General features: G+C 39.0%; 1 protein-coding gene across 2 annotated transcripts in view; it reads left to right on the forward strand.

The window, feature by feature from the left end:
- VAT1L (vesicle amine transport 1 like) overlaps window positions 1-26,011 on the forward strand; it is a 53,230-nt gene extending 27,219 nt beyond the window's left edge. For both annotated transcript variants that reach the window (XM_071567807.1, XM_071567808.1), the window contains 2 exons: window positions 21,078-21,161; window positions 23,160-26,011. In XM_071567807.1, coding sequence (XP_071423908.1) covers window positions 21,078-21,161; window positions 23,160-23,258 — 183 coding nt within the window. In that variant the 3' untranslated portion in view covers window positions 23,259-26,011. The remainder of the gene's footprint in view (window positions 1-21,077; window positions 21,162-23,159) is intronic.
- The last annotated feature ends 269 nt before the right edge of the window (window positions 26,012-26,280 follow it).

The following is a 26,280-nucleotide window of genomic DNA, read 5'->3' on the forward strand; positions in this document are numbered from 1 at the left end:
GTGCTTTATGTTAAATACCTGAATATATTATCACATACATAACAGTTTTGATTTCTGTATGAAAGGCACATCCCCAACATATCCCTCCAGCTGCCTTTATTCACTCGGCACCTGCATTTATTTTCATGTATTCCACTGTGCAAATTACTTCACAAATTAATGCAGACTCTCCAAAGCCAACATAGAAGACATCTGGTTTTCTTTCAAAGCTCTAATACAGTACAAGTGCTGATCTCTTCAAACCTGTATCAGAGCTGAAAAGCATCTTTGATCTTGGGAGACAATGAGTTATACCTGTGCTGGTGTTCCCCTTTGCTGCTCAAGGCTGGTTGCTACAGGACTGCTTCCCTCCATGATAACCCCAAAAATTGAGGGCTTTATGTTCTAGTGCTTGTAAGAACAGCCAGAGAAAGGCTTTGTGTCTCTTTTAGTAGGTCTCCATGAACTGTGTAATAGAAATATTTCATTGTTCTAAGAGCCTGGTGTGATTCCTTGAACAGCTTTTGTTTCTTAATACTTTCTGCAGGAGCACACAGTTTGAATTTAAAAGAATATACTGATTAAAAAACATTGTAATTGCAGTGAGATTTTCCATTTTAAAGTGTTTCAAGTGGCAGTAACACAGGATTTAGATAAAGTTATTAGATTCCCATTTGTCTGTCATGTCATCTGTGTTATGTGATGTGTTGTTGACTGTCAAATAATATTAACGATAGCAGTGTTCAGAAATTATTAGATGGACTTAACTTGATTCCTGTTGAACCATGAAGGTTTGCCTGTGTATCCATGAGATCAGACTAATCTGGATATAATCCCTTCTAGTGTCCTGATTTCTCTGCTTTAGGGCTGCATCCAAAGGCCATGGAGGACTCTCTTTTCACTGTCCTTTGTTTTAGAATAAGGATTGCCCTGCCTCTTCACTACAGGCTGCTTAAATGAATTTACCAGTTGATTGAAGAGAGAAACTTAGAAGTGACTCAGTTTTCTTCAGAGCATAAGTGTATTTCTTCAGAGTATTACTGACTCAAGGGAGGTTGGGCTCCAGACTCTTGTCTACTGCTGTGGAACAAAAGTATTTGTATTGCTGTGTGAGCTGTTGATGTTGGTTTGGGAAGAGTAATTTTAATCAGAAATTTACATCCATAAATCCTACTAAAGTCAAGTCTTTTCTCAAGTAGGCAATTAGAACAATTTTATTGTGTAAAGTAAGAAGGATTTAACTAAGAGACAGTAATAAAAACCATAGATACTTTAAAATGGAAATCCAACTTGGGAATTATTCATCATGAGATGAGTGAAGTCATACAATAAATTAGCTACTGGTGAGATGTCTTGCTGTTTTGCAACTATTTGTTTATGCATTCAAGTGTTGAAAAGATGAGATGATTTGTACATGGTGCATGCTTAAAATGCTGTTCTGTAGTAGAAAGCTGGTTGTCTGGTAAGATTGCATTTCATTACAAATAGTACAGTTTAAAACAGAATTAGTATTCAGTGAATATTTGTTGAGCTTTGTGGTTTTTTTCTTTGTTAGTGACTACTTATCTGATCCTTAATTTGCAGTTCTTTACTTCGTTCTGATTCATGTGTAGCACATTTATACATTAGCATTGTCCTGAGAGTCTCTATGTCTTTGGTTTTACACAGGAGGCAATTCTAGATTAGTAAACAGGATGAAAACTGAAAGTTCTCAAAAAATCTAGTGTGCTGAATAAAAAAGCCCTTTTCTGTTAAAATTCCGTGGATTTTTATCTCTGTATAGTTGAAAAAGAAAATGCATACTCAAGGTAGAACAGGTTATTGACACACAAGTTACCTGAACCTTCTCTGGTGTTTTACAGCAGTTAAAGGTAACACTGAGTGTAAAACAAACCTCAAAAATTCTTGCACAGAAACTGCCAGTCATGGTCCATGAAAATATCTGAGGCACTTTCCCACGCCCTAAACTGCCTGTTTCAAAAAGAACTCTTGGTGTGTCAGAAAGTTTTCAGACTTGGACCTTTTGATCCATGTAGGTGACCAGTGAGATTATGGAGAAACATCCTGACTACAGGTCAGTGTTTTGTACCAAAGGATTCATTGCATTCTTGTCTCTCAAATGATTTAAAAGACTGCAGTTGCATAGTAATAATGATATCAAAGACTTGTACAGCCTTAGGGCCAGAAAGACTGATGAAGATACTGAAACCTGTTGAATAGAGTTGTTACTGACTCTTAAAAAATAAGAGGATAATCTGATAACATCGCAAAAACTGTCTGGCACCTTATTGTAGGCACTGAACATCACTCTGAGTTGCTTTGTAGTGATAATGCAGTAATGTCTTTAGAAACACCTCACTTAGTGAATGATAATGCAACAGTTGCAGCCCAGATCCAGGAGTACACCATGGCACTCAGCTGGGATTGAAATCACTGGAGTCAAGACATTAAATACTCTTACAGATATAGATATGAGTATGAGAGAACTCCAATGACCTTGCACAGTGGTCAGTGCAGAGACTACAGAAATGGAAAGAGCCCTGCACCGTAATTTAGTTTGCAATAATCACTGCACTATCAGTGGCTGAATAATTGAGAGATGCTGCAGGTCTAGCTGCAAATACAGTTCTTATATAAGTGAGATTCCCTGGTCTTGAAACCAGAGCTTTTCTCTGTAGCAAATTGCTAAGGAAACCCAAGCTGTGTTTAAGAACCTAAAGCTAAAGGAACGCAGTGCAACTAATCACATTATAGTGACATTATAGAATACCTGCTGATAAAAATTTCCTTTAACATTTTCTCCTGTGTTGCTGTTCTCACATACCTTGTGCTCTGTGTTAGCTACCAGTGTTATCAGCATGCAAAGGAAAAGAGTACAAACCTTACATTAAGATCTCAGCCTTACTGAATTGCAATGCAGTGATGAGAACTGGATGAAGGAACACTTTCCATACAGCATTTATGTCATGTTTTGGGAAGGGCAAGGCAATCACAATATGTCTGGTTTTAGTACTGCTGGGTGGCTTCAAATGAGGCAGGTACTGTAAACCTGTGTTTTTCCACTGAACTCATTCTGTCATATAAATTACCATTTCAGTGCAGGCTTTTAGGTATCAACGATATCATTATTTGAGGCAGAGGGATGGGAAATCTCAAACCCATGATAGCAGAATAATAACAGTGAGCCCCCTAAAGCAGAGACTTTAATTTCATCAAAAGCTATTTATGCCTTTTTCTGATCTTGGCTTCAGGGCAAAAAGTCTGTCATGTATCACCATAGAGAGACAGAGAGAAAATTGACCCATTAGTTACTTTTAACATAGAAAGAGGGCAATCTAATAATATCAGATCAGGTTGATATTAGTTAGGAATACTAAATGCCATCTTAGGTCTATTTTTATTTTTAAAGTTATAATATGATAGCATGTGAAGATTTTTGTGTTTTCTGCTTGATGAAAACCTTCCTCAGCAGAACAAACTGTGCCTTTTTTTGAAGTCAAGGACTTCTATAGCATTTAGAACCTGTATTTGTTCTTCAGGTTATGCAAAATAAGAGAGCACCAACATAAAAGTGGAAGTACATTTATAACCAAAATAATCACCCACCCTGCACTACAGAAAAGATTAATTTTTTCATAAGTATAGAACAGTATATAGTTTCAGGAGAGGGAACAGTAACTCGCTCTGTGGAATCTCCCACGAGCATGTCTGTGTGTCTGTGCTGTGATTGCTCCTCCAGCATTACAGAGCAGACTCTGCTTGTTTTGATGCTGTGATTATTTCCATGACAGAACAAATTCATTTGCAGTTCTCCATGAACACCTTTCCTGATGTACAGGGATTAACTCTGCAATACAGTGTCCTCTGATACTGCCTTGTAACTTTGTTCTTCTGTGTGTGGATTGTGTTCCCTCTGCATGTATGAAATAAACACCTGTAGTTCAAAGTAAATGTAACTGGTTTTATCTGTATGTCACTGTTGTTTCTTTCTATACAAACAGGTCTAACACAGGTTTGATACAAGCTGCATGCAGATATCAAAGCATGCAAAAATGCAAGGAACTGTGTCTTACTGATGCAACAGGTGTGAAAGCAGAGATGTGTGGAAAGCAGGCTGGGAAGCGAAACCTGAGTAAATCAGGGCAGCTTGCTTGTGTGTTCACAGTCAAATTATACACAGAGGCCAAAATATCTTTCAAATCTGGGAATCATAGAATCATGGAATGGTTTGTGTGACCTTAAGAGCATCCCATTCCACCCCTTGCCCTTCCATAACCCAGGGTGCTCCAAGCCCTGTCCAACCTGGCCTTGGACACTTCCAGGGATGGGGCAGCCACAGCTTCTCTGGGCACCCTGTGCCAGGACCTGCCCACCCTCACAGGGAGAAATTTCTTCCCGATATCCCATCTAACCCTGCCCAAGGTCAGTGAAAAGCCACTCCCCTTTGCCCTGTCACTCCATGCCCTTGACCAAAGTCCCTCTCCATCCTTCTTGCAGCTGTCAAAGCCTTCTCTTCTCTAGATTAAGAGTAAAGGAAAAACTATTCCACTTGAATTTTGCCTCACTGGCATTGAATGTAATAAACACAAGTTCTAAATGGATGAAAACTGAGGCATGAACAAGATGATTTTTAATTAAGACTCAAAATAGAATTTTTTCCAAGATGCATAGCTGAAGTAAATAGGAATTAAAACTCTAAACAATTTTGGTTCTATATGCTTAGATGAATAAAACATACCTTGAAGATACTGGAGGTTAATTAGGTATTGTTCCTTCTAAAACATTGTGTGTACCCGAATATGGGGTCCTCATTGCTCTTACATAAATTACTACATTCTTGCAAAGTGCCTCTATAATTTCATTTGCATTTCCTCCCTATTTAATGCTGTTTAACTTCATGTTACTTGGTAATTCACTGTACCCTCCACCACTTTCAGGAAGTGATGGCATAACCCATGGTCTTTTTGGACTTACACACTGTTGATGGCAAAGTAACATGATTATGATTTTATTAAAAGCCTGAGAAAGAAGCAATCCCAGACTTCTGTGCAGGCACTGTGGCTCCAGAATCAGGCCTCAGATACGTGGCATTAGTTGTGAGTGCCACAAACTTGGGTTGGGTAAATGAGCTGGTTTAGGAAACTTAGACTTCACTTGTTAAGTACATAAGCAGAAGTCAATTCTTTTCAATTGCTATAAATTATTCATAAACACTGTGTAAAATTCAGGCTACATGAATGGAATTAATTAAACTAGTCATTTATTCCAGCTCTGTGCTTTCTGTTACTTTCTTTTTTGCACCTTCTGAAATTTAGTTTCTTTTGTCTAGTATGCTAGTTGAATACCTGTGTTTAAACAATTTTGCCGTCTGGAGTCTTTAGAATGTTCCTTTATGCATGAGAATAGTTGAGCTATAATAGCCATTTAGGAAATAAATAACAAAAGAGATGGTGGATATCATCCCTTACATGATGCCATGCAACGTGGTAGTGTAAAGATCACGGAGCAGCATGAAAATCTCTAATTTCCAGTTCTGGCCTCTCACAGCCAAGGCTCCAGGCTGTGCATCAGCATCTCAGAGCCTTTGTGATCCAGAGCTCTGGGCTCAGAGTGGTGTATGTTCTACCAGAGGTCACCAAGCTGTTTTGTTTAAGGGGAATGGTATTTTCATTTTTTGGAATGAAGTGGCAAACATGGAAAAGTATTTTGACTGTATTTCTGATGAACATTGATCCTGTGTTCAGATGTTGCTGTTACAAAGGTTAGAAGCTGACCAGTGTGAGCCTAAACTTCTCAATTAACATAAGTACAGCCTGCAGCTACAGTACTTTTCTCATCTACTTAGTAAGCACTCTGCTAAGAATTAATTAGTTATGGAGATACACAGGCAGAAAACACATTCTGGAAGGCATGAGACACTGGAGGTTGAAAGTGCAGTGGTGAGTCATGAGAGGTGTTTCTGGGTCAGGACAGGCTGTCTTTTCTGCCTGCCCCTGTGTGCCAAAGAGATAACAGCCTTTGGAACTGCAGGCCAAAGGGAAATAACACATAGGCTTGGTTCCTATTGGATAATGTGAGGGTAGTGGGAAACAGGCAGGAAAATAATACAGGAGGCATTGATAGGTTCCTCTCAAGAAAAAGGGTGTACTATGAGAGATAAACTAGTCACATGGTTCCAGTTAATTAAATTAGCAACAGGAGATTGTATATGGGGAAAACTGCTTTGCCATTTATTAGAAAAATAGGGACAAAGCTGTTATGTTGAGCAAGCTGCTGATAAATTACTGTGAAAAAGCAGTGTTTTACAGGGGTAGTCTGCTTTCTGAGATGTACTAGCTGGCTTCTAATAATAAATTGGCATCCATTCCTTATGTGTTGAAATGGTATGGTGATACTGTTCCCCTGCAAGGACACAGAGACCTGGTTAGGGGAAGCTTTAGTGTTGACATCCGTAGCACCTTTGAAATCACCATCATGTGTGCATAACTCCAGAAGGTAGAGTATGTTTCTTCTTTGATTATCTTGAATAATGGCTCTAGCACAGTTGTTTCCCACTTCAGTTTTACTGTGTCATGGAATGTAAGGCCTTCTCAAGAGTCAGGAAGACGGGGGTTTTGTGGAGTTATTTCCCTGTTCAAAAGCAATTTCTACAATCTTCATGAAGTATTAGAGAACAAAAGCTACTTGCTTTTGTGCCCTTGATCCAAGCATGCTTCAACCCATTCCTTTCATTTTTTACCTGATAACACAAGGAAACATCCACCTGTCTCCTCCCAGTCTTGCCAGTGGATTAAATATATGCCAATGCTTTGCATCCACCAGCAGAAATATTTTTAAATGGCTTCTAGAAGCAAGTTTACTTTGTCTCCTGTTCACAGAGTTGGTAGTACCACTAATTGGCAAGGAATTCTGAAGATTTGGAACAGTTGCTGTTTTCTGTCACTCAGAAATAATTATTGGATCCTGTGAATGAAACTCACTAGACACATATAGGGAGAATATTGGAAACTGAGTTTTCAAAGGCACATTTAGATGCTGTTTCATTCTTCTGCTGTGCATTGTTAGTGTGCGTAGTTTGAGCCACAGAGCCTGTGAATGGAAACAAGGATTTCCCTGTCAAAAAATTCCACTCACACCTCTGTGTTAATTAGTTGACTGGTTTGGGAAGAAAGGCCTTGGTCAGTAAAGTTGAGCTGGCAGAGACTGCTAATGGGAGAAATTCAGCTTTTCTCTCAGGGGAGCATGAAGGAGAAATCTGAGGTTGTGTTAACAGTTCCTTGTGATTGTTTGCATTCTCTCACAAACTATTTTTAGTCTTAATTCAAATTAAAGAAAGACCTATAATACAAATAATTTGGGTTCCTCCTGCCTTTGAAACCTTCCCATTTTCAGACTGGGAGAGATCCCTGATAATTTTGGGTAAGGTTCTGGCCTCTTGATTTACTAAAGAAAAAAGACTAGTTATTTGGTTTGCTTTGCTGGCTTGTAATCTGAGAGTCTGTTACTTCATTAATCGATGAATGCCTGGAAAGCCAATTAGGAAGTCACTGAAAAGAATCAAAAGGGAGTGGTAGTTAAGAATAATGAAAGTATTTCTATATATTTAAATGTGATAGGTCTGTTTTGTTTAGATGGTGCTACATTGGTGGCATCACCCCTGCGGCCTTCTCTGCCTGACAGTGAGCAGAAAGGTTAATAGAGCAGAAGGAATGAGATGCTTTCAGGGACTGCTGCATTATTGTGGTCAGAAACATCAGTAGATGCTGCTGTGCTTTGTGCATTTCTGCTGTAAATCTCAGCTCACATTTTTCTGCTTTGGGAATTTTGAGTGCTTGGCCTATAAAGAGAAAATGTTGCCTATAAGAAGAAAAGGTGGCTCATAAAGAGAAAAAGTTGACCTACGCTTTTGGTAAAGGGATGTTCAGCTTTTAGTAGATACTGAACTCTGGTAAATTAAATGACATTAAATGGGCATTTTTGGTTTTAGAAATGCCTTTATAAGATGTACATTCTATCTTAAACAATCTATGGGGTCTTGTATCTGTAATAAGATAGATCTGCTTGTTGGTGTATCTATGTAACAACAGCCAAAGAAAAAGTAAATTATTAGTTTCATCAACAAACCCAAGTTTGTCTCTCAGCAACTAATCATGTTGATGACTTGTTTTGGCAAACTGGTAGAAATTTTGGAAATCTCTTGAGCAGTAGCACAAAACTAATCTCCTGTGTTGTTTTCATTTCTTTTTTTTTCTTTTGTACTATTAGTCTAATTAGGTGAGTAGATTGCCTATGTTGTAAAGAAGACACAAGTTTAGTGTTCCATTTCATACAACTTTGCTGAGATCCATAAAAAGCACTTTACTGTCTGATCTACAAGATTTGTAGATGATAATGCTGTAGTTTTCTGTAGCTATACTTGTACATATTAACCAGATGATCCATTGCTGATATTGATGATATTTAGGAAAGAATTGAATATTCAACTTCATGAGTCAATATATCCCAGTGTTTGGGTCCTGCCTTTCACACCTTGAGATTCATTACTGCATCATCACAACATGGACTGATTCTTTACTCTCTGGAGAGCAGGAGGATGAATATCCCACTCCGGGGAATGTGGCATCTTCCAGGCTGTGCTTGGAGCCCACTCTGGGGTTCCCCAAGAGACTTGTGCAGTTGCCCCAAGGGCTGTGGAACTTGGTCATGGGCACTCACTGGGTAGTTGTAACAGCACATGGAATGTACAGCTGTGCTCTGGTGCCGTCCGATCACCAGGTTGTTCTGGTTTGGAATTGTTTTCCCCCAATTATCCAAAATTCCCTGTTATGTGATTTTTATAGTATTAAGATATTATAGCATTTTATAACATTAATTTCTACTGTGATTAACTTCTCCTTTTCTAAGTACAGCGGGGAACTCTAGTTGGAAGAAAGTTTATTTTTCTAGTTTACATAATTTTACCCTGAACAAAATGCCATGATTTTATCAAAATAACACTTTATTTTAGTGCATAACAATCATTAATCAAGATAATTGGTCTCACCTAATGAAAATGGCTCACTCATATATTCTTTTCAATCATTTTAAACACAGATGAGTTTTAAAAGTAAAATTACTTGTGACAATTGAGATTTTTTGTGTGGTATTGCAGTTTAGTAATGATATTATTGCTCAGTACAGATAATGATATAAATTAACATGGAGGCAGCAAAGCAGATGCATTGTTGATACTATGAGATTCCTATACATTCATTAAACTGCTGTTAAGTTATTGAACACAAGGGAATTTTATGGGGGAAATCTTTGGTACAATGACTGACTTTGAGAAAACAATACTAAAAGCAACTGATGTAATTCAATAGTTTTGAATTTTGAGTTTTGATTGTGCCAAAAATGGTAGTTTGAGTATCAAAGCTCCAGCTTTGAAGGTGGTATTTGCACACATCTGAAAATGTAGGCTGCATCTATAAGGAATAAAGCCTCACCCATCACAGACAAAGCCTCACCCATCACAGACAGCTCCAAATCTTTGTTTAAATGCATTTAGTTTGTAAAATAAAGGTTGTGTAAAAGTGAATTCATGACCACCACCAAAGAGGTTTTTTTCTGTTTCATGCTGTGGTTACATCCAGGGTAGAACATCTTAAAGCTACTAAACTTTTCTAAGATGGGCATATCCTTTTAACTCTTTAGGAGAAGTAACACAATCCTCTGTATTTCCCTTCAGTCTAAAGGAAACATCCAGCATAATTCCAAGTTAAACCTACCTTGGGCTAGAGGTAGAAAAATGTGTTATTGAATTTCTTGCCTATTCTCCTCCATTTCTGTAGCTCATGTACCTGCCATGGGCATTTTTGGAGTCTCTATCCAAACAAGTTTAATTGAATTAGATTAGAAACTGCCTTGGCTGCATCAGGGATGTTCTATCACACAGACACTTGTGCTTTGGCTCCCTGGTACCAATTACACCGTGGGTTGATTTGGGTCGATAAAATGTAATGCAGCGCTGAGTGAGTGCTCACACATGAGCACTAAACTTGCTGTAAACTAAATCAATTTTACAGCAATCACACTGGAACAATGCTAACGTGAAGTTAAGATCTTTAATATAGGCTTAGAAGGAGACATTTTTTAACAGTGCCAGGAGAAATATTAAGTAATAAAGCAAATAGGGCTGCAATATATATTGTAAAACTGTCAACTAGTGAACAAGATAAATTCAAATAACTTTCATCTTGCCTAGATGAGTGATTTCAATCTTGCTGTAAAGTGATGTAGCTTAAACTGAAGATAAGCATGAATCATCCTGTCTGACATCATAACTGTATTACACTTTAATATGTCAGTGGGTTTTGGTTTTGTTAATATACAATTTTAATGAAGTTACAGAGTGGCACCCAACAGTAAGATCTACCTTAGAGAGCTTTTTGAATAATCAAAAAATACTATGATGACTTATGAATAATTAGATTTGCAATCCTCATGGTACCACCTGCTGAAACAAAAAAAAAATCACAGAAGAAATCAAAGTATTTTCTCATTTGTATCTCTAGAGACCTGTGATATTCAGGGGGTCGAGGAGGGGGAGAGTTTAATGGCACTCATAAGGATTCAAGCAGACTGATATGAAAGAGAACAAATAAGATGTTCTTATGGGTTGGCCCAGTTTTCTCAAAGTGTTTTTCAAAGAGATCACAGGGTGACATTTCTGAGGGAAGAGTTTAAAAATCAATGTCATGGAGCTTGATAGTCAATAACAACGTATGATGTCTTCTTTTTTTTTAATTGCATAGTGATGAATGTAGTAAATATTTTTTCCTGCTGTAATTTGTTATAACAGATTGTGATGGAATACAGGAATGCAGCAAACTGAACATTATATATGAGTTCAGTTCAGGCAGGAGACTGCTGCAGTATAACCAAGCACAGGGAGCCTGTTGCTTTTGCCTGAGATTCCCAAAAGTCCTTTGCAGCTCAGGGAATTTTCCCCAGTGTAAGAACTGCTGCTGCAGACCAAACCAGCCTCACCAGAGTGGAATCTAAACCACTTACACTTCCGAGTGCCCCAAGCTTCAGGGGTGTCTGGGGCATCCCTGTGTGCACAGTTGGCTGCAGCTTTACTGTAACATGCATTAATGCTCAGAATGGAGAAGGTACCATAAAGGTGACCAGCTCCTCTGCTCATGGCTTTGATGTGCTTAAAGCCACCTTCCTAATGGAAATTGGGAATATGCTATTGCAATTTCTGCCATCAATCCCAAGGGCTCAGTCAGCAGCAGGGAGTCAGTGCCTCACAGGCTTAAATTAGGAGTTCTGCCTTTATTGTTGCTCTTCAAGAAATTCCAGCACAGGATCCTTAAATCTTCATCCTGATTCACAAGATGTGTCTATTCTGCTCCATTGTGTTCCAGGGAATTCATCACCAAATCTCTACCTCTCAGAAACAACCCTTGGCTTTGATATTAATAAGATAATTGTTTTCCTTATTAATGCATGAAAAATCACTTTTTCTTCAAGCTTATCTTAATAATAAGTGATACTGAGAAAAGTCGTGTCAGTTTAAATCAAAACTAGTCTGTTCTTGCTCTCTGCAGGTTCTGAGATAATGCACATAGTTTTACAGAGATGTCCATTCTGTGGCACTTCTCTGCAACCAAAATGCCAGTCTCTAACAGTCAGAGTTCTGAATACCCCTGAGCTGTCTTAACTTGATGGAATTCTCTGTGTTGATGGATCAAATTTCAAGTTCTTTTCTCTTTTATCATGTAAAAAAGCTTTCATCTGAGTGATAATCTAGACACTGCTGTTTAGTTCTTCTAAATATTTAATTTGATGTTGATTCTGCCTTTTTTTTTTGTGCTTCATCCCTGATGACTCTGTGTGCAAAGGCTGGCAAGATTTGGCTCAGTTATTCTGTAATTGCAAGGCTTTAACTCTCTTTTTCTTCGAGTTTTACCGAGACAAAACAAATACTCATTGACGTCAGCAGGAGCTTATAGGCACAAGGAAAGAGTGAAAACAGCACAGCTCTGCAGCTGTAGCTCTCCATCTAGAAGATGTATCACTTAATAGGTATCTTCAGCAGCCCAGGGAGGACTCAGAGTTTGCCTGTAGCGTCAGTTTTTATTCCTTTGACATTTTCCTCATCTTAGGTCTGGTTTTAGACTTGCTGCCATGGCAACATGCAGAGGGGCTAAAAGGTATTCCAGAGAAAAGGTCTGTCCTCGCTGACAGGCAGCAGAAGGGAAGGGAGGCCAGAGCTGCTGTTTGCAGCTGTGAATAGCAATGGAGGGATGAAAGGGGTTTAAAAAGTATTTTTTGTTTCAGCATCTTCAGGCAAAGTACCAGTGCAAAAGTTCAGTGTGACAGGGCACAAAGAGTTGAGCTGGATGAAGTAATTTTTGCTTTCAGATGGGCACAGGCAGTGTGGCATGACATGATGTGTTGGTTTCATAGCAAGAAAACAGACTTCATGATCCAAGGTATTTCCCTGCTTCTCTAGGAAAAATACTCTAATCAGCTCAAAATTTTTGCTAGTGATACTAACTTTTTAGATTTTGATCATATCCATGTTTTCTTCATGCACTTTTTCCCCCCAGTAGGCGTTTATGAAAATTAGGTTCCAAATACCCTGAGTTTGATGTGTCTTCTTGCATATGCTCAGTGCTCGATTTCTGCATCTTAAGAGCTGGCTGCATTCACCATGGGCAGGAATAGAGCCTGTTTAAAATCCTGTAAATATTATGCTGCTTTTCCATCTGTCATGCAAACTGCTGCACACCCTCAGCATCCAGGAGAACAGAGTTTGTGAGGTCTCTTCAGAAATAATGGTGTAGATAAGAGAGGAGAATCCAGGCCGGTGGCAGGTGTGGGTTTGCCAGTCTCCCATGTACCCAGCTCCCTTACAAACAGGTAATTGAGGGATTTTGTCACAGCAGATAAGTCAATTAAATACTAGAAGCACTTTTCTGCCAGCTATTCTGCTACACAGTGCAAGGAAAATATCCCTATCATGAATGCAGCTCATTTCCATGGAAGTGTGTTGTGCTGAAGACAAGTTATTCCATGGCTCCCAAGGGAAATGATGCCTCGCAGCAAAGGATGGTTTTGTCTAAATAACTGTGTCTGGTACGATAATTGTCAGTAATCACACAGGCAAACAGTTTTTCTACTAAAGCTTGTACAGAAGACAGCCTGAAAGAGGAAAGTATTGCAAACACATTTAAAAAATTTTAAAAGCTCGAAAAAATGTCAGTACGTTTCCCAGTGAACTCCTACTCCATAACTTCATATTGCATAAACATGAGAGACTTTTCAAGATTATTAAGGAGGAGATGTGCCAGCAAAACAAGGGGACTACATTTTGGCAGATGTTACTTGTGAGAGTGGAAGTACACAGTGACCAGTGCAGAGGAGCCAGTGCCTGCTGGCTGTGTGTGTGCCCAGAGCCTGTGCCTCCATTTAGCCCAAACCCACCTTAATAGGGCTGTGGCAAATGTGGCTGAAAAGGGAGGTTTATTTCTGTTCTGTGCTTCCCTTGCCCCAACACCCTGGCAGAGGCTGCAGGGAGTGGGATACCAGGTCATGTCCCCCAGAGCTGCCAGCAAGCTGAGAAACTGTTATCCTTGGTTCCTTGAGTTTCTTCCCTTCCACAGACCAAATCTGAACAGATGTAATCCAAAGGATTTTTCCTACGTGATTTTCTTTTTTATGTAGTGCAGTGTTAGTTTTAAAAGCCAAGGACATGAAAGGAAAACTCTTCCCCTGGTCGGAGAAGAGCATCTGCAATTAGAATGCAGCTCACAATCCATATTCAAGACAGCATAGCTTTGTAAGAGATCACAGCAGTGAGCCTGATAGCAAAAATTATTTTGTCATATAACACTAATGAAAGTCATAGTATTAAAGCTTTGCTTATGTGATATCTCAGCTAGAATTGACTGCAGTATGCATCTTTTTTCTTCATTACTGCATAGAAATGATGCTTAAATAATGATTTCTGATATTAGTGTTTGTAATTCTAATGGAGAGAGCTCTGGGCTCATTGAAATCATGTCTTTTATGAACAGCAGCAGAACAGAACCAGCCCTAGAATGAAAAATGGGCATGTTTTTAATTCAGATTATTCCTTCATAAATCTGAAGGAGAATTGGATCATTACCTGTGACACTTGGGTTGCCAAAGTAACCTTGACTAGCCAGCTGATGTTTGCACGCTGCATGACACTGTCACCATGGAGATCCTGTACATGTGATTTCGCAGGCATGATGCAGTTGCAGGCTTCTCAGACAGGAATTAATTGTTGGTGAGGAATGCTCTTGCAGACAGCTCTGCTCTGCCAGACAGAGCCTCCATGGAAGACAAACAGATGCTAAACTTTTCCTAATTGTTTTAGCTGCACTTAGAGGACCAGGGCAAGGGTAATAGGAGGAACATCTCTTGGCTTCCATGAGGAAAACACTGAATTTTCCTGATGTAAAGTTCATGCTCAGCCTAGATGGGAGGAGTGATCAGAAAGTGCTGAACTGTGTGAAAACCATGTCTGAAGGGTAATATTCACTTTACAGAACATGTTTGAGTGATTGAAGGCTATCGAACACTACTGGTATTCCCTTATCCACTGAGACTTTTATCCCTTCCCAATACCTGCTCTTATTCATTGACACACAACCTGATGATGTCAGAGAAGTACACCAGTGGAACAGGGACCAAAATCTGTTTGTATTCACAGAATATTCCAAATTTTTCTCAAAAAGTAACTGTCATGCCGTGTTTTCGTTTCCAACATCTCTTGAATCTCACAGTGGGACTATGAAGTAGATTTTGGATCTGTTTTGCACGATACCAAACCAAACACCAGGCTGAGTGTTAGCAAGGTCCCATGAGATAATTTCATAGCTCTTTTCCAACCTATTTCTGAACCCAGGCTTTTAATTTTAATTTCTAGCACATGCCTGTGTATTTAAACAATTATCTAACCCTATTAGCAAACCCTTTCCTTGCTGTATTTCTTGTGTCTGGCCTCTGTATTATGCTATTTCTTTATCTGCTGAACTTTTATTGAAAATAGAGCACAAACAAACCAACCTTTTGGGAAGAGACTTGATTCTGTTTCTGATGGCTAAGCAGACTAATGAATGCTCCTCCTTTCTCCTCATATTATTTGGAGAACAGAAGCCATCCAGCCTTCAAGATAAAACTATTTTGCTGCTGCAGAAAGCTTTGTTCCACGTCTTTTGCGTATTTATGAACTGGGCCAGGCAACAGCAGATGGTTAAGGGGTGCTGTTACTATTTCTGGGTGCTCCAGCTGTGGTGAGCAGACTGGACTAGGATCAGGTGGAGTTTCTGTAGACATGACATGCACCCCCCCTAATGAGACACAGTCCAGGCTTCAAAAACTGTCCAAGAGCATCACCTGGTATGACCCAGTAAGTGCAAGCTTTGAGGTGTGTAGTGACATTGCCATTTGAGGAATTGCTGTAAAGCATCACTGAAGGATCAGCTTTGGAGATGTCTTTGTTGGACACTCTTTTCTGTTGGACACCCCCAAAAAACGACACGACAAAAAAAGTCATGTGGGCCCTCAAAATAATACTGGACAAAAGTGCTGATAGGAGGTGATGACAGCAAAGGAGACTCAGGTCGATGGCCAGATGCAGAGAGCAAATGTTGCTGTGTCTTTGCTTTTAGCTTGAAGAATCAACTGAAGGATTAAAGAGGGGAGGGATGTAGCTGGGAAGTAAATCTTTAGGGTGATATGTGCAGCACAGGCTGCAGTGAATGAGGGGATTATTTCATGGCTAGAGAGAAAGAGTCTTGGAATATGAAAGGCTTGGACATTTTCAGTGTGTAAGCAGAGGACAAAAGGTGATTCTTTGAGATGATGTGTAAAAATAAGCAGTAATCTTGAACTTAAAGGTGTGGAACTAGTGGGAGGGGAAACAACAGTTGTAGATCATAACCTAAACTGATGTCCTGCTTCACTGTGCCCATCTGGAGGTGAGAAATGTTCCCTTCATTTGGGAGCTGATCATCTTTTTGACAGCATGTGATGACACTGTGTAGAACAAGTGGGGATTTTGGCAGATTACACTGAGATAATTGAACTTCAGGTTTGGATTAAATTTGTAATCTTGGCATAAGATTCCTTAGCCTTTTGTACTACAGCCTGATTTACCAAAAAGGGAATGAAGCATTCCTTCACTGTAAGCAGAAATCCTTTCAGATACCTCAGGGAAACACACTGTTATCAGAGGGGCCCAAGAAAAGAAAGAACACAGTCCTCTGCCACCATCCAATAAACCTGCTGAGTGTGAGGGGGTAAAGAAGTTGTCTGCAAAAATGGAAGTGCAACCTCTAGATGCCATTTTATCTAACAGACTGTACTCAACTTCATGCAGTTAAAGAATATCCACTCTTCTATTGCACCAGTATCTTTCTTTTTTTCCTTGAAGTAAATGTATAACTTTATTTTTATAAATTGATACAATTAATCATATTGCTGAACTAAACAGCTTCAAGTAGGATGATGAAAGCATTGTTTTGACATTTCCACTAGGAAGCTTTTCCATGGCATGTTGCCTTCATTGTTTCTCTCTATTAAACATCCATATTACTGATGAGGGCCTAAAGCCCCCAATGTGTTATATTGGCAAAGCGAGTGGTTTCGTGTTCCAACTTCCCAGTCTCTTTTATTTTACTCCTGAGAGTGGTTCTTTATAAAAGCCAAATACAGAAATGGATCATTATGTTTAAAATAATATCCAAAGGCTTGAAAATAGCATCCGTTTCTTAGGCAGGCTGCAGTTCTCTTCCACACTGTGAAATGGTGCAACAGATAATTAGTAATACATTTTCCATTTATATTTTCCTGTATTTATAGAGCAGTAGACTGCTCTTGCTATATTCTAACAGCAAAATGTAGTTGCTGAGCCAACTGAATGTCAAGAAGCATTTATGAATATCTCAGTAGATACTATTGTTGGCTCTTGATTTCAAATGCAAACAGCCAACAAATTAATTTGAAGTAAAATGGGTAAATAAGTGGAGGCTTGACTATAGCAATCCAAAGTTGGAACATAATTGTTTGTTTCAGGCATATGTTATTTATAGAGGGTCAGACTTACACCCAGGAAACTGTCTCTGTTCAGGAACTTCCTAAAGGCAAAGAAACCAGGACAGCAGAGGTGAAGACCTGAAATGAATTACTTGAAAAGGCAGACAAGACATTTGCCCCAGTTACTGATTCCACCTGTGGAAAACATAGTGCTAAAAAAACCCAAGAAAAGTCCAAAGAGAACATGGGGAAAAAAGGGAACAAAGGCAGGTGTTCAAGATGCATTTCAGGGGAAAATAGTGTTTTACTCAGTTTAAAATGCACTGTTTTTACACCCTGACATCAAAAGCTGTGGAAAACTGGTGTAATCAGAAGCTGGCTGCAAAGATCCAAATACCATGTCAGCCTCTGATGGCATGTTATGTTAGTTGTTCTGTTTGGAATACTCCTTCATTTTCATTGCTTTAGAATTGCAGATACTGTTTGAGTAAAAATTGTGTTGTGCCTGCTATTTTAAATTTCAATCTGAAAATCTTTTCTTCTGGTCTGAACAGTTGCAAGTAATAACATGCTTAATCTTGTACTTCTTTAACATATATTTGTCAAAGAGAAAAGTGTTGCAAATTAGTCAGGAGGCCTGACAGAGCACTTCATTAAACTCTCAAGTCATTTGCAGACATAATGTGACTCCTAAAAGCTGACTTCTAACTTGTACTGTTAGTGCTTTTAGTACTCTGCTATTATTAGTACTTCACTACTGTAGTAAGAAACTAAAATAATTATGAGTCTCCCTTTTTTATGCAAGCTTGTTCTTTATTTTAAATGAAAATTGCTATCAGCTCACTAAAGACAGAATGGCTACAATAAAATCATACCATGTTCCCAATGCATACACTGGTGCTGTGTTCAGCAGAGGAGAATAATTTATAGGTGTTGTTATAGAGTATTCACTTACGCTTTTAGTGAAATAAAAACTTCCCAAATCATTAGCTAAAGAAAAATGGAAATATAGGGGAGTTTAGAGACTCTGCATCAACTCAGTGCATCACTGCTACAAGGACCAGTGGTCCACTCATATGTAAGAATATTTCTGATTCCAGTGCAGAGCTCTGTGATGCATATTGGGTCTGGGGGCTCTTGAGGCTAAAATCTGTAGTTTGGCATTAGTTCAGGCACAGACCCTCTAAGGGCTGGGTCATAATGAAGGCAAACCAAGGCCAGCAGAGTTTTTGTCTTTTATTCCAATGGAAACTCTTTGGATCAATAAACACTCCTTTGAAATGTTTCCAATCCGAGAGCCCTCATGACACTACACAAGAAGAATTTCAATTAACTCATCCATATAAACAAAAGTAAAATCCATTTACTTGGCTTTGAGCTGACAAATGCAAATAGCAACCAATATGGAATAACTGGTAGAAAGGGATTTAGGGGCACAATGCTGTAAGAAGAGGGAAACCCTTGTGATCCTTGCTGCTAGAGGGGATATTTATTTTGAATCAAACTTCAGCCACTTCAGGGAACCTCCAATAAATTCCAGGATTCCCACATGCCTCCTTGCAGTACCAGTTAAGCCTGGGTCTGGTTTTAAGAAAGTGCAGAGTGGTGCACTGTCTTCACTGGGGACATGCAAACACTGAAGCACAAAGAAGCTCCATCCTCTGAAAAAGACACATGAAAAAATAAATTTCATTTATAGTCTGCACAGAACAACTTAAACCTTAACCCTACTCCCATAACAAAGAAGGTTTTTAAGCCTCTCTGTCTTCTAGAGGGTAAGAGAAAATGATTTTATTATTCAGACATCTTGGGAAACAAGTAGTTTCAGTCTTGGTTGAATAAGTGGGCTGTTAGCAGCCATAAACATAAAAACTACTCATTTATAAAACAGCTCATGGTCTCTTAGCCCAGACATCGTGTGCTGAATGGCATTGCACTAGTACAGAGTTTGACTTACTGGGTAGGTAAGTTGCAAATAACACTAAAATGCACAGATGTTGTATCAGCTCTTCAATTTTTTTCAATGTTTTTATGTATTTTAATAGCTCCATCTGGATTCTATAATCACTATTATTGTTATAAGTTTTATTGTTCCCTTTGCCTCTGCCTGCTCTTTGCATTTGCAAGTTACTTAAAAGTGTCCTGGAAACAACTCCTGAACCTTTCTCCAGAGGCTTAAATTTGATACATGAAAAGTGCAGAAAAAGCACATTTTCTCAAATTTGCCTTGCTGAATATGATATGGTACAAATTAAAATAAATGTTGCATACCGTGCTTTCCACATCATGTTCTGGCTGTAAATTTCAAATGGACAGGAAAGTGTGTTTGCTGATTTCTCCAATTCTGTTATTTATGCTGTGCTGTAACCTCCTAAAACCTTGATTTGGTTAATAACAGTCATGAAAAATTATACAGCTGCTGCTTCTTCAGAGTCTGTGTTGGATTTTCCTAAGGGACTATTGTCCATAGTACAGAACTAGTCTGATAGGATAGTTAGGTGTTTGTGCTCTAGCATAGCTTCAAAAAAGATACTGTGATTTTGTGGACTATATTTAGAGGTCAACCTATCTAATCAATCTATGGGATTCATAAGATTGTGTTTTTTGAGGTTAATATACAATAATACTCATAGTTAGAAAGCCATTCGCTTTGCAGTGCAATTTTTCTTTTGTTCTAATAGAATTTTTCTTAAGTCTGGTGTTTCATAATTGAGGGAAAATCTTTGCAAAATTCAGGTGGCAATACTGAGTCCACTGCAGTCATCTTTCCAAGAAAGGTTGACCAGATGGGAAAGACATTTTGTGCCCAGCATCAATTATCTGGAAGTTGAAACCTGAATTTCCTTAATATCTTTAAAAATCTCACACATTCTTCTGTATGAGACATTCAAAAATTATTTTAGGGGTCTGGACCCCAATTCAGGCTTTTAAATATATGGTGGGACCCACCAGTTCCCAACTCAGCATTTTCTTTCAAACTTATATACTGTCATTGTTAAAACAGTCAATAGAAATATGCCACAGATGGGAAATCCTTTTAACATAAAACTCATTTTTGTCTCAACAAACCCTGTTACACTGGCAAAAAGTAGTGTGATGAGGGTATGGAACAGCCTTTTTGGGTATGTTTTCGATTCCTGACGTTTCCCCCTGTGAAAGTGAGAAAACTCTTGACAACTTCCAATTTTCAGTGATTTATAGAATCATGGCATGGAAGAGACTTAAAACCTCATCTCATTCCACCCCCTGCCATGGACAGGGACACCTTCCACTAGCCCAGGTTGCTTCAAGCCCATCCAGTCTGACCTTGAACACTCCTAGGGATGAGAGTCCACAACCTCTCTGAGCAACACATTGAACACACACACAATTTCAGTCCATCAACACTGAGCTCTCCTCAGTTCTGAAACTTCATACAGCAAAATAAGTATCTCTCCAGTGCACTCATAAGAAGAGGGTTTTGTTGCTTTCTCACATGCACTAATTGCAGCCAGCTGTTCAACAGAGGCTCTTAGTGGTATCAGTAGGACACCATTTACTTAACATTGAAAAAAAATGGAAAAAAGAAGTAAATAAATGTTTGCTGATGCATCAAGACCTACAGTATTGTGTTAATCCCAAGCATTGGGAACCCAAAAGAATTTAATTGAAAAATATCATAGGTCAATTACAAAAACATGTTATACTTTCAGTGAAAGGAGAGGTTTTTGATAAATATTGTGCGAAGATAGAATGTAATGAGCACCCTGTAAGGATCACCTCCTCTGCACCTCAGCTATCCATCACTTTGGTACTGCATTGACATTATGGATGTGTTATGTTATTCAGAAACTGTCATCAGGACTTACAGCCCATTTTGGCAAACACAGTGCACAAACCAGGCCACTAAAAAGTGTTTAATGCTAAGTCTGTTCTCAAGCAGCTGTTGGAACGACCTTGCCCATAGCATGCCTTAAGGGTATTGCTGGTTTTGGAAGGGAGGAATTCAAGCTTCTCCTGATGTGTGACTGAAAATTATCAACAGGTGATCTTTCTTTCAGGTGAAGGAGGCCATGCAGAGAATCCATGACCGAGGAAATATAGGAAAGCTCATTCTGGATGTGGAGAAAGCCCCCACTCCCCTGGTGAGTGCAGAGCCCTGCAGACACGGTATACAGTCACACACACTGAAGCCTGGCAGTGAGTTTTGGAGACATGTCCCTTATCATCTTTTTTAATACTCATTTCTTCTAAACACATAGCACCTAAATACCACCAGTAGTCTTAATTTCTGTATTTAACCCAAAGTGAAATGTAATTCCTGAAGATCCAGAAGTTACTTTTCTATACTGAATGACTATCTGCTTCTCCAAAAATGTGCCTGCAAGTTTGAATCAGGGTAAAATTGCCACATGTCTTTCTGTCCTTGTGATGGCAAACAAATAGACATTTCACACACTAAAAAAATTCTGTATTAATAAGTGGATTGAGCAGGAAAAAACCCCCAGTCAATATTACTTGGTTGTGCGAGCACAGAAGTGCTTTCTGATCCCCACATGGAAGTCAGGGTATGCTTTTGGTAGGAATTTAGTTTTCTGGGGTTTATAATATATGAAGTATAATAGCTAAATACTTCCAGAACTGTCCTGAAGGCACTTAGTAAGGATGGAGCTCTGGTCCCCTGCATTTGGAGCACTTAGCATGGCACTGAAACCTCACAGAGAGCACCTGAGCGTTCACTGGTGATGTTGGAATGAGCTGTAAAGAAGGTAATGAAAAACTGACTTTAAATCAATACTGATGTATGAAGTTGCTTTCATACCTGAGGTACCCCCTGTTTCAAAAGAATGGAAAATTACATGGAATTATAGTTAAGCTCTTACATTCAGTCTGAAATTACCCCCAGATCTCATACAAAATTGCTGCAAGAAAACGGAAGGCTTTGGGGGCCTCACATGTGGAAACTGGGCATTATTTTCTAGCTGAATTGCACCCTGAAACTGCAAAAAGAATCCATAGCACAACATTAATACACTTGCTCCGTCTGTTCTCTTGATACTGTACATTCACAACAGTTACTGGTTCGGTGGTGATAAAAATTTGAGAGACTTTCATGAGAGTGTTTTAAGTCAAAAACATGGGTAACCAGAGCATTAAAATCAGGGTGTGTTGAGATTTTTATTTCCAGCATAGACTGTTAATCAAACAGGGAAGGAACATCATCACTGCATTTCTCTTTAGAAAGTAACTGTGTCCCTTGCTCATTTGGTTTTGCAGTAGTTAGAAGCTAATACAGGAATCTTCCTGTGGCGTCTGTGAGACGTAATGTGAGTGTATGAGAGATACTCAGTCACCCTAATCTGTGCTGTTAGACATCACCTCCTGTTCAGTATCCCAGACTCCTGTGCCTCCAGAGACATGTCACACTGCGAAGGGAAGTACTGGAGCATCTTGCACCTTTACACAGATTCTAATAAATATTTCCAAGTGAAAAAACCCACAGGGTAGTCCTGAACTAGAGATTTCTGCAATTGCCTACTGCCTGTCCAGTCATCTTCAGTAAAATATGGAAATGCAGTTTCCTCCAACTCCTGTATGCTCTGAGAGCTGCACTCTGCATGGGTGTGTTCTGCCAGCATCTACATACCCACTGCTCTATAAAGTTGCATTGGGTTTTTTAACATAGAAAAGAAAAAAAAATGTTTTCTGAGTTTTGATGACACTTTCATGTGCCTCATGTGGGGCCATCCATTCACTGGTGTAAATAGTGGTGCGTGGAGGAGCAGATACAGGAGTTGTAATCCGGAGGTCTTGCATTCTGTAAACTTCCTACACAGCTGTTTCTATCTGAGCGCCTTACTATCAGTTTCCTACAAGTGCACAGAGCAGAGTCTGTATGTACAACTGTCCTACAGAGCAGCTCTGTTAGCTAATTGTGCTGTAAGCCATGAGGGAACAGCTTACAGGTTGAGCTGGAAGGTGTGTAGTGCCAGCAAAGCCTTTGCACAGGCAGAATGTTTATTTTCGTGTGGCAAGCCTGTCTTTGAGTTTTAAAATCACTTTATGAAAGAAATCAAACTGAAATAAGGGGGAATCAAACAGTGAGAAAGTTGCTCTGATGTCCTTCATCTCTCATGGTGCAGATGGCCAATGACAGCACGGAGACGAGTGAGGCTGGAGAGGAGGAGGAGGACCACGAAGGGGACAATGAGAACAAGGAGCGCATGCCGTTCATCCAGTAACACCGAAGTGGGGGAGGCAGGAGAGTGATGAAGTAGAAGGGAACAAGACTGGGAAATCTCTTCTGTGCATCAGTGAACAAATGCTGTAGTACAGTGTGTGTTGTATTTGTTTGCAGTCAGCTGAGCTATGAGCTGTTGATCATTGTTGTTTTGAACTCAAGTGCCATTCTCATCCAGTGCAGTATTACAACATTTCTGTGTGATACCCAATTTCCCTGTAGGAGTCCCATGGGTTTTTCTGTTCCTGTCTGAAAGCCTTATTAACTTCCTGTGTAATTTTAGATGGGCATCTTTCTCATGCAAATTCCAACATTTTGCATAAAGTTATTTGGGAGGTTCGGGCTTTTTTTTGCAAGTTGGAAATAGTAATAAAAGAAATCCCCTCTTGCCATCTGGAAGATTCTAGTAACTGGAGGGATAATTTTATGTTTGTGGATTTTCAGTGTTAAACTAGTTTTCCTTTAATGAACCACAAATAAAAGTTGCAACAAAGATGAGTTTTCATTTTCCCTCAGTCACACTTTATCGTTTCCTAAGCAATCCTGTCTTCATTTTCAAAACCACCTCATTTAGAATCATGGAATCTGAAATTGTGCAAGAAATCATTAATTGAGACACTTTGATCAACATCTTCTGCTTAAGGACACATTGACTGATATGTGTCAAAAATCCAAACCAATTTTAAATTGCATTTTTAAATTGCATTGGTAAGATCATTCATCAGTATGTGGAAAGAAATTTGGTAACAGAGTTTGCTGCTCTGAAATTGCTAACGTGTGGTCAACTATCAAGCTGGGGCTGAACTCCTGCAGAAGTTAACCTGTGAAAAATGAGGTTTAGGCCTTAATCCCACCACAAATCATGCACAGGGATAATTTTATCTAGGTGAGTTGTTCTATGAAAAGCTCTGCTCTATGTATACGGTTTTGTTTGTAATTTCATGCAGGATCAAGTATTCAGAGACCAGCTAGTCTTTATCTACCTCCCACTAGTGGAAGCTATATCTAAACATGACAAAATTTAGTATTTTTTCCATGTCTTTTACCTATCCAAACAGCAACTACTCAGGTCCTCAATTATGTTGTTAAAACAAGTATTTTAAAATTCCTGCAATCACCTATTGTAGAAAAGCTGAAGGACTGTCAGAGACCTTGCATAATGCCACACAGCTTTGAATTGATACTCTTTTTTTTGCAAAAGAAGGTATTTACCCAGATATGATTAGCTGTTCACCTAAATCTACAGGTAGCCTCTAGTGATAGAAGTTAAAAACTACTACAGAAAAGTGGAGAGGGAGAGCTTCTCAGACTTTTGTCAATGTAAAAAGACTTCTGAGTCTGTTTGACTTTTATGTGTGGTTTTAGAAGAGTCTCTTTTGGTGTTTTCTGTTTGATCTTGCTGCCTGAGTATTAATGTCCATCTCTTTACACTGTACTCATGAAGTCGCTGTTCTAATGCCAGGTAATTGTGCAGATGGTTTGTTCTGAAGGAGTTTCCCTGGGGTTAAACAAATTCAAAGATAACAAGGAGAAATAACTGTGGAGAAAAATGCCAAAAAAGCTTTTGAAATATTAATCAAACCAGAACTTCCATTTTCTCTAGATGTTGATGCAGAACTTCATTGTAGTTGACTTGCCTACACTTCCAGTGCCATATTGGGCCCAAACAGGGACTTTATCCACAGAAGAAAGTATGTATTCAGTGACAGTTTTCCATTTATTGGAAATTGAACTTTGAAGGAAGGCCATTAAGTTTTCATGACTCATAAGCTGACAGCAGTAGGAAACATGCCCAATTTTGTTTTGCAGTTAGTGTAATGATGTTGTCCTGCAACAGACCTTAACATAACTAGGAGTTTTGATTTGATGCCAAAGTGAGCAATATTGCTGGTGACCTTTGAGCTGGCAGTAAGTGGCATTCTCAAGGCCTTAAATTAGTAGGTCAAGCAGAATAGCAAACCCATTCTTCTGTTCGAAACCACAGTCTGGTGGGCTCTACACTTAAATTATCCTGCAAGACAAGTAAAGTGGGTGATCTTGGTCATGGCCACAGACCCCACAGGGACAACAATCAAATAATGTTGGCTAGTTGTTTCTGGTTTTGTTAGCAAGGCAAAAATACTCTTCATGCTAATTCATACCAATTTTAGGGCCATTTTCTGATCAGCAGAACATCAGGTAATTGTAGTGGGTAAAAGGGATACTTCTGGAACTACCTGAGTGCAACACAGCTGAGGATGACCATCAGCAAGCTGAACTCTGCTCTGTGTTTTACTGGTATTAATATGGCATACAGGAATGGTACTGCTGAAATGAATGGAAGTTTTTCAGGTATCCATCCTGGAAGCAGGATCTGTGCTAGCAGAATTTGGCCAAAAAGCCCTAAGTACCTTTTAGAAGACCACAAGCAGTAGTATTGCGCCTGGAGGGGTGGAGACTGTGCTGTACAAGCTGCTGAAGCCAAGACTTGTTCCTGACCAAGTCTTATTGTAGCAGAAATGAAGGTTTGTGCTTACTACTGACAGTGTTGTATAAACAACTCTGAGACAATTGGATAGTTTCTTCAAGTGAAACAAATTATTTCTCAATTTGCCTTAAAGGAACTGTGAAAGCTTCTCTTTAACTTAAGCCTGATTGAAGTGAACTGAAACACTGTTTAATTGTATTTGTTGCTTTAGAGCTTTTGTTATATTGTGCCTACAAAGCAAATTATGTTTACACAAAAATATAAATAAAATGTTGAGCATAGCATTATCCTTGGCCTCTGTATTTTATTTTAATATTTGGTCACATTTGGGAACCAACTTGGAATTAGTAGAGAGGAAAATCTGAGGTCTTATTTTCTGTTTTGGTCACTGTGAGATCTACAAAGAATTTATTTTTTTTCTATTACAGATGTCATTGGGGTTATTAAAATGACTGTGTGCTACTTTACAGAACATTAACAATTTGGATATAAAATGTTGAATTTCGGTGTCCAAGAAATTCAAAACATTGTATAAGCACCATTCATTAAGTGTTCA

Source organism: Pithys albifrons, chromosome 12 (assembly GCF_047495875.1).
Source record: "Pithys albifrons albifrons isolate INPA30051 chromosome 12, PitAlb_v1, whole genome shotgun sequence".
Lineage (NCBI taxonomy): Eukaryota > Metazoa > Chordata > Aves > Passeriformes > Thamnophilidae > Pithys > Pithys albifrons.